Here is a 7,007-nt window from a genome sequence, read left to right as displayed (position 1 = left end):
TAAAGAGCCCATAATCGTAACAGCGCAGTTCATGATGTGTGGCTCAGATAAAAAAGGAAATATGGGTAGGAGATATGACAGCTGCACAGCGTGTGAGTTATGGATCACGCTGATGTATGACCCAACAGCTCAACAGCTGTGATCACTCACTTCAGAACTATGATCACAAGCCAATAACTCTAATATCAGAGCTATGCATAATATCATATGCTTGGAGTAGAGTGGGAGAACTTCAATCTTTGTAGTGATGAATGGGATTCACACACGGGAGTCAGATACAAAAGACGAGATGATATCAACTCACTTGTAACGTATCCACATTATTTTGTAAGATTAATACATTTTAGTCATTCCGTTTATGTAACGTGTTTTAAAATGCACTTGGAAGGCATCTTTTAATACCAGATAAAGACAGATTTGGAGCTTCCAATAGCATCAATCTATTATTATTATTATTATTATTATTATTATTATTATGTAATGTTATTTCTTATAACATTATGGCAAGTGGATTTGGCAACTAAAGTATTTCCGGATAGATAGATAGTGAACATTCTGCAATAAAGGATAGTGCATTTTTTTCTTCTCTCTTTAAGTATATCCATTTTAATAACCATAATATAACCTGTTTGATTCTTCAAATAACTAAATAATAACACAACCACATACTGTATATGTCAAGTTTAAACAGTTCAAAGTTGAACTTAATATATACAGTTTCAATTGTGGGCCTCTGCAAACTTAATGACAAACAACTTTGGCACCACGATGATAATAATGACTTACGGTATTTTTGCATGTTCACGTGTTACGTCCGCATACTAATTACAACCACAGCCGTATTTTAACGGATACAGTTGCTGTATTGCTTCTCATATTTACCTGTTGCGCTGACATCGTTGCGAATTTAGAGCCTGATTAACCTACTTTCATTGTGAAACATTAAAGCTCTGTACATTATAACCTATTTAATTATAATCAAGACCCAAAATGAAGGGGACAATTTCAACTATTCAATATGTTTTGTCTGACTGTTAGCAAAAGGTCAAACGCCGGTTGTTTACTTCTTGGTTGCTCTCACCTGTTGAAGAGCAATATGTCCACGCCCACTTTCAGGAAACGTCATGTGACGGATAGTTGTGTGTCACGTGGCTCTCGACACAACTTCAAAACTGTATTATTTTTCAGAGAATTTAGCATATTTCCGTTTGTGATCTCCTTGAAGAAATGCCTGGCCAGCAATCTACATTTGGCATCAAAAAATAAAAAAACAAAAACTGTGAAAACATATTATGTGTCATCCTGAAGGCTAGAAAACTTATAGAAAACAGTTTTTGTTGGAACTTAAATATATTCAAATGTTTTATGTTAATATAATGCAATAATAGTGTACACTTTACATACATCAGTATTTGACAAAAAGAGTAGGCCTACCCTGATCTGGGCCCAGTATGCTGGCTGGGGCAACTGAATGCTCAGCCATTGATCCAGTTGGGTTATTGTTTGATTAAAACTACAGGGTATCACAATTTGATAAATTAATGTGGGCTTCAAAATGAAAATGTGATCAGTGTTTTGGCAGGACTGATGAAAAGAACTCCCCGTCTGTTACTGTTGGTTACATAAAAAACATCTAGTACAGGTTCACATGTTACAACAAGGGATCATTTTAACTCTGAGGACATCAACCTTTGATTAATAAATACATTCAAAATCAATCATCTTCTTTCATAACTTAAAAACTCGCCTTACCAGGACACGTTCATAAAAAATTCACACATGAAATCAACAACATGTTTACTTCAATTCATATTTATTTCAAACAATATATACAAAAATCAACATATTTTCAATTACTTAAAAAAAATGTCATTTACTGTTATACTAATCCAAGCAAAACTTAAATGTCAGAAAACCTCTTTGTCAAAATAGACTCCAGGAAGTTCATTCAAAAGGATGACATATTAATCTGCTAGCCAAGACTCTTTCTCCCATCAGATGTGCTACTGAAAGGGCAACAACTCAATTTATTGCAAAAAGCATGTGTCTTATTTATTGAGTCCCTCTCCCTTGCATGACTATTTCTGGAGACACATATCCCCTTGTTAGTTTCACAAAAACAAAAGCAGCAATATTTCTGTGAATGGTGCCTCAAAAAGGGATGATACCATTCATCCACTGTCAATAACTTCTGATTAATTCATTTAGATTCTCTCAAGCTTTGAGTCAAGCTAGTTCATAGTACTTCCCAGTCTTTGGATCGAAGTAGCAGTTCAGGCAGGGGTCATAGAGCAGATTCAAATACTCATCCTCCTTCTCCTCGTCCTTTACAGACTCGTCCCGTCCTACAATATTGCAAGAAGATCACTCTGCAACACTTGATAGTAATTGTTCAGAACATTTATAGATAATGGTGTATTGGAAATTCAAATTAATTCAATTTGAACAGATGAAAAAATACATGAATGTAAAATGTAAAATGTAGTTTCTATGTATAGTAGCGTAGCTATGGTAGATATGAGTAAGGGTGATTCTATCAGCTGTTGCTGGAAAGAAATGACAAGTGTGGCTGGTGAGGTCACCTTCAGACTCAGGTGGATTTAAAAGTTTTCTGTCGCTGCCATTTTTTCTCTCATCAATCAAGACCTAAGACACCCAGTCCCTGTAGCACATTATGGAGCTGTAAAGAGATTCTCTATAATCCCCACTACTTTAAAGTGTGAGAATTTAGCCGTTAAATTGACAGGCAGTTAAATGCTAAAAAGGTTATGGAATGCTCCAGGAGGAACCTTTTATCTTATCAGAACTTTGACGACGATAATGAAAACTAATTATAAGACACATTGTGTAAGAGGTTTAAAAATGATGTTGTAAACTGAAAGGTTTCATCAATTAACCTTGTCGATGTGTCTTGGGGGTACAGACCTGTAATGAACCTGTCTCTTTTGACCTATGGAGTTATATGGAGGACAGAGAGCTCCACTCTTATGGGTCTTTACCCTTAATTAGATACAGTTTCACATGCTTTTCCACCATGTTGAGTGCAGTTTTTGGGTGGAAACTTTGACACCGGTGAATGTCTCGATTAGTTCTAAACATTTACGCAATTAGTGTGGTAATGTTAAGGCATTGTATTGTTTGCTGTCTGTGTGTACATTACATAGTAGGGTCTTGGGGGGCAAAAGGACCAACATTAAGGTTACTGTACCTCCGATTAGATCTTCTAAATTCTTACGACTGCTGCCTGACCTTCTCCGCTCGCTGGGAGGCATAATAGGAGGGCTGAGTACGTCCATCCACTCCCTAGAGGGAAAGACCATAAAAGCACACAGTCATGACAACACATGCCATTATTACACACACCATCCTACTGTACCGTGCCACTCAAATTGCCTCCATATGACATTTTAACAATGAAGTCCCATCATGGTGTGATCTCACAAGCCCATCTAAGCAGCCATTGTCCTTGAGCCACTTCTTCAGCACACTTAGGCTCACCGCCACACAGTTTTACCTGAAGGATCATTTATTACATTCTGACTCAAGCTGCGAATTCCAACTGTCCACATTCTGGCCCAGAGTAGATGTCTTAACCTTGCCTGCGTCTGAGGGAGCAGGACTTCCTTTCTCTCTAAATGAGTTTATGTTCCCCGACTGAGAACTACACAGGCTACAACTATACATCTATCATTTTCCAGTAAAGTGAAAGACTGCTCTTTTAGTACGGAGCAACAGATTAGAGGGAGACAAAAAAATGCCACAAGATGAATTATTACTTGGAAGCACTGCAGGATTCCCCTGAAAAACTGAATTCATAATAGTCAGTTACGCAATTATCCATTAACATCTTTCGCCTCTGGAGATACCATCTCACAAGTGCATATCACAACATATTTAATGAGGTACTATAATCTTCTTCTGTACAACATTTAGCTGACAGCAGACAATTCGAACGTTCATTATCAATGATTGATAATGTCACTCCCTCTGAAAAGAAAGTACATTCACTAACCCCATTATAGTACGTTGACTAGACTAAAATTGTAAAACATTAATACTTTTAGCAGGCTACGTTCAAAAGATTTCATTAATGATATTTTCTGATTAACTTTAGTGTTAAAAGACTTAATAGCATGTTGGTTTTAATGGATGCCAATAAATCCCCATTGTCATCTATACTATAATAATGTAGGTATATGTACCTTTAGTGACATGGTATCTGGAACTAACTGCACCAGTGAAGTAAATACAAAAGATGACATAGCTACTTCAGAGACCTGTATAAAAAAGTAAAAGCTTCAAATTCACAGCTTTCAATTTAATAACATCTGAAATAGCCAGACACATACATGCCCAGGCACTATTGTTACCAAGGATTAAATTATTTCTGGTGAAAATCAAAAAGAAATGCAAGGATTAACACCATGCCGGTCTATCTATATCTCATTTCTCCAAGCATTTAAGCCTGAATAAGAGATTTATTCATTTTTACCGCCTTTAAAGTGACCAAGTAAATTATCTTTACTGAGGCTCTGATTTTTCTTTTTAACAAAGGCATTTACCATACTTTAACATCCCTTTGATTGTGTGATAGTCAGGAACAGAGTACAAAAGTTAATGAAAGCAATTTTCAAGGACAAAGGTCTCTACAGAGCTGAAAATTTAACTTCAAATGTTAAAAGGAACTTGGAGAGAGTGAATCAATTGTTAAGTAATTATTAATCAGATACGGAAGAACCAGTGATAGAGGGAATACATTAGTTTGATTTAATTTGAGTGAGAACACTGATTTTGCACGGTTATATTATAGTCTATAGAAATTAAGCTTTCCAAATATCTTCCAGTGAAACAGTCAAGGCAACTCTATTTGTCTGAAATCCTTGCAATTGTACTGCTTTTTAGAATTGTATCTATACTAGATATGATCAATCGGTATTTACAACAAGGCCATGTACCAGTACTTCAAAGTAGCTGCAATTAAACCTCTTCTTAAGAAGGCCTGTCTTGATCCAGAGGTGTCTTGGTAACTACAAGTCGATCTCTAACCTTTCCTTTCTCTCTAAGATCCTTGAGAAAGTAGTCTCAAATCAGGTGTGTGGCTTTCTACATAACAATAGTTTATTTGAGGATTTTCAGTCAGGATTTATAGTGCATCATAGCACAGAGACAGCACTGTTGAAAATGACGAATGACCTTCTAATTGCATCAGAGTTGTTAGCCGTGCTGCATTCGACACCATTTACCATCACATCCTATTACAGGGACTAGAACATTTGATTGGCATTAAAGGAACCATACTAAGCTGGTTTTAATCCTATTTATCATATCGATCCCAGTTGGTATATAAACGATGAATCCTCCATGCACACAAAGGTTTGTCAAAGAGTTCCACAAGGTTCTGTGCTTGGAGCAATTTCACCTAATATAGGCTCTCATTAGGCAATATTATAATCCATAAACTTGAATTGTTACGCAGATGATACTCAATTATTGTTATCGATCAAGCCAGAAAAAACCTGCCAGTTTGCTAAACTTCAAGCATTTCTTAAAGACATACAAACTCAGACAAAACTGAAGTTATTCTACAAGGCCCAGAACACCTTAGAAATGTAATCTAATGATTTAGTTATTCTAAATTGCATTGCCCTGACATCCAGCACCAGCGTAAAGAATCTCAGTTATCTTTGATTAGGTTATGTCCTTCAATTCCAACATATAAATTAATTTCAACGACTGCCTTTTTTCACCTTTGTAACATTGCACATTCTGTCTCAAAGTGATGCAGAAAAATGTGTTCATGCATTTATTACTTCTAGACTAGACTACTACAATTCCCTTTTATCAAGATTTTCTAATAAGTCTGATCCAGCTTGTGTACTAAGAAAATCCTTCTCGTCACCTACAAAGCTTTAATTGGCAAGGCAGCATCATATCTTAAGGAGCTTATTGTACCCTATTACCCCACTAGAGAGCTACGCTCACTGAATGCAGGGCTACTTGTGGTTCCTAGAGTCTCAAACAATAAGATGGTAGCCAGAGCCTTCAGCTATCCAGCTCCTCTCCTGGGAAACATATTCTGTGTCACTCAGGGAGGCAGACACACTCACCACATTTAAGAGGAGACTTTTCTTTTTGATAGCGCTTATAGTTAAGGCTGGCTCAGGTTTGCTCTGGTCCAGCCCCTATGCTGCTATAGGCTAAGACTGTCGGGGGACTTCCTAGGATATACTGAGCTCTTTTCTCTTCTCTCTCTCCGTCTGTATATATTCATGTTTTATTAATGCAAATTACTAACTTTGCTTCTTCTCCGGAGTCTTTGTGCTTTCTCGCCTCAGGTTTCCATGGATTATGGTTTTATCTTTGTGGTTGTGCCTCCTGCCGTGGCCCTGCTAGTATCATTATTATTATTATTAGTCACATTACTATTACTTTTATTATCATTATTATTTGTATTGTATCCACTTATTGCTATCAATATTCAGCTTACTACTGTCATTATACTCTATGAATCATTTATATCATATGCATTAAAAGTGTTGTAACTCCATTTTGTTGGTCTTTCTTTTTTGGGGGGAGTTTTTCCTGTACCGATGTGAAGGTGTTGGGACAGAAGATGTTGTATGTGTACAGATTGTAAAGCCCTTTGAAGCAAATTTGGTATTATGGGCTGTACAAAATAAATGCAATTGAATTGAATTGCTACTCAAGGTCTCTGTGTCTGATTTGTGGTTTTCCGTATGGTATACCAGCCAAAGAGCATCACATGCAAAGACGCATGTTAACAATGCTAGAAAAGCCCTGGTAACATTAAGCACAGCAGCAGGAGCATTTAGGCTGTCAAAGAGACTGTAGATCTCAAAAGCGAGGAAGCCTTGCAATGATGTCAAATAATACCATGATAGAATTCACTGTCAGGAATTCTCAGAATGCAATGCCTAAAAGAAAAGGAGCATAAAAAACAACAAATCCTGTGCAGCTGGTCTTCCGATCTGTAAATCAAGGCTTGC

The 7,007-nt window shown here is 36.8% G+C and overlaps 1 protein-coding gene across 2 annotated transcripts in view; it reads right to left on the bottom strand.

Annotated features, from left to right (window-relative positions):
• Positions 1-2,226: 2,226 nt before the first annotated feature.
• Positions 2,227-7,007, bottom strand: part of cfap20dc (CFAP20 domain containing) — a 29,904-nt gene continuing 25,123 nt past the window's right edge. For both annotated transcript variants that reach the window (XM_034532259.1, XM_034532258.1), the window contains exons 16-17: positions 3,209-3,303; positions 2,227-2,345 (exon numbers count right to left, since the gene is read on the bottom strand). In XM_034532259.1, coding sequence (XP_034388150.1) covers positions 2,227-2,345; positions 3,209-3,303 — 214 coding nt within the window. The remainder of the gene's footprint in view (positions 2,346-3,208; positions 3,304-7,007) is intronic.

Source organism: Cyclopterus lumpus, chromosome 5 (genome assembly GCF_009769545.1).
Source record: "Cyclopterus lumpus isolate fCycLum1 chromosome 5, fCycLum1.pri, whole genome shotgun sequence".
NCBI classification, from domain to species: Eukaryota; Metazoa; Chordata; class Actinopteri; order Perciformes; family Cyclopteridae; genus Cyclopterus; species Cyclopterus lumpus.
This window is presented reverse-complemented; position numbering and strand designations above follow the sequence as displayed.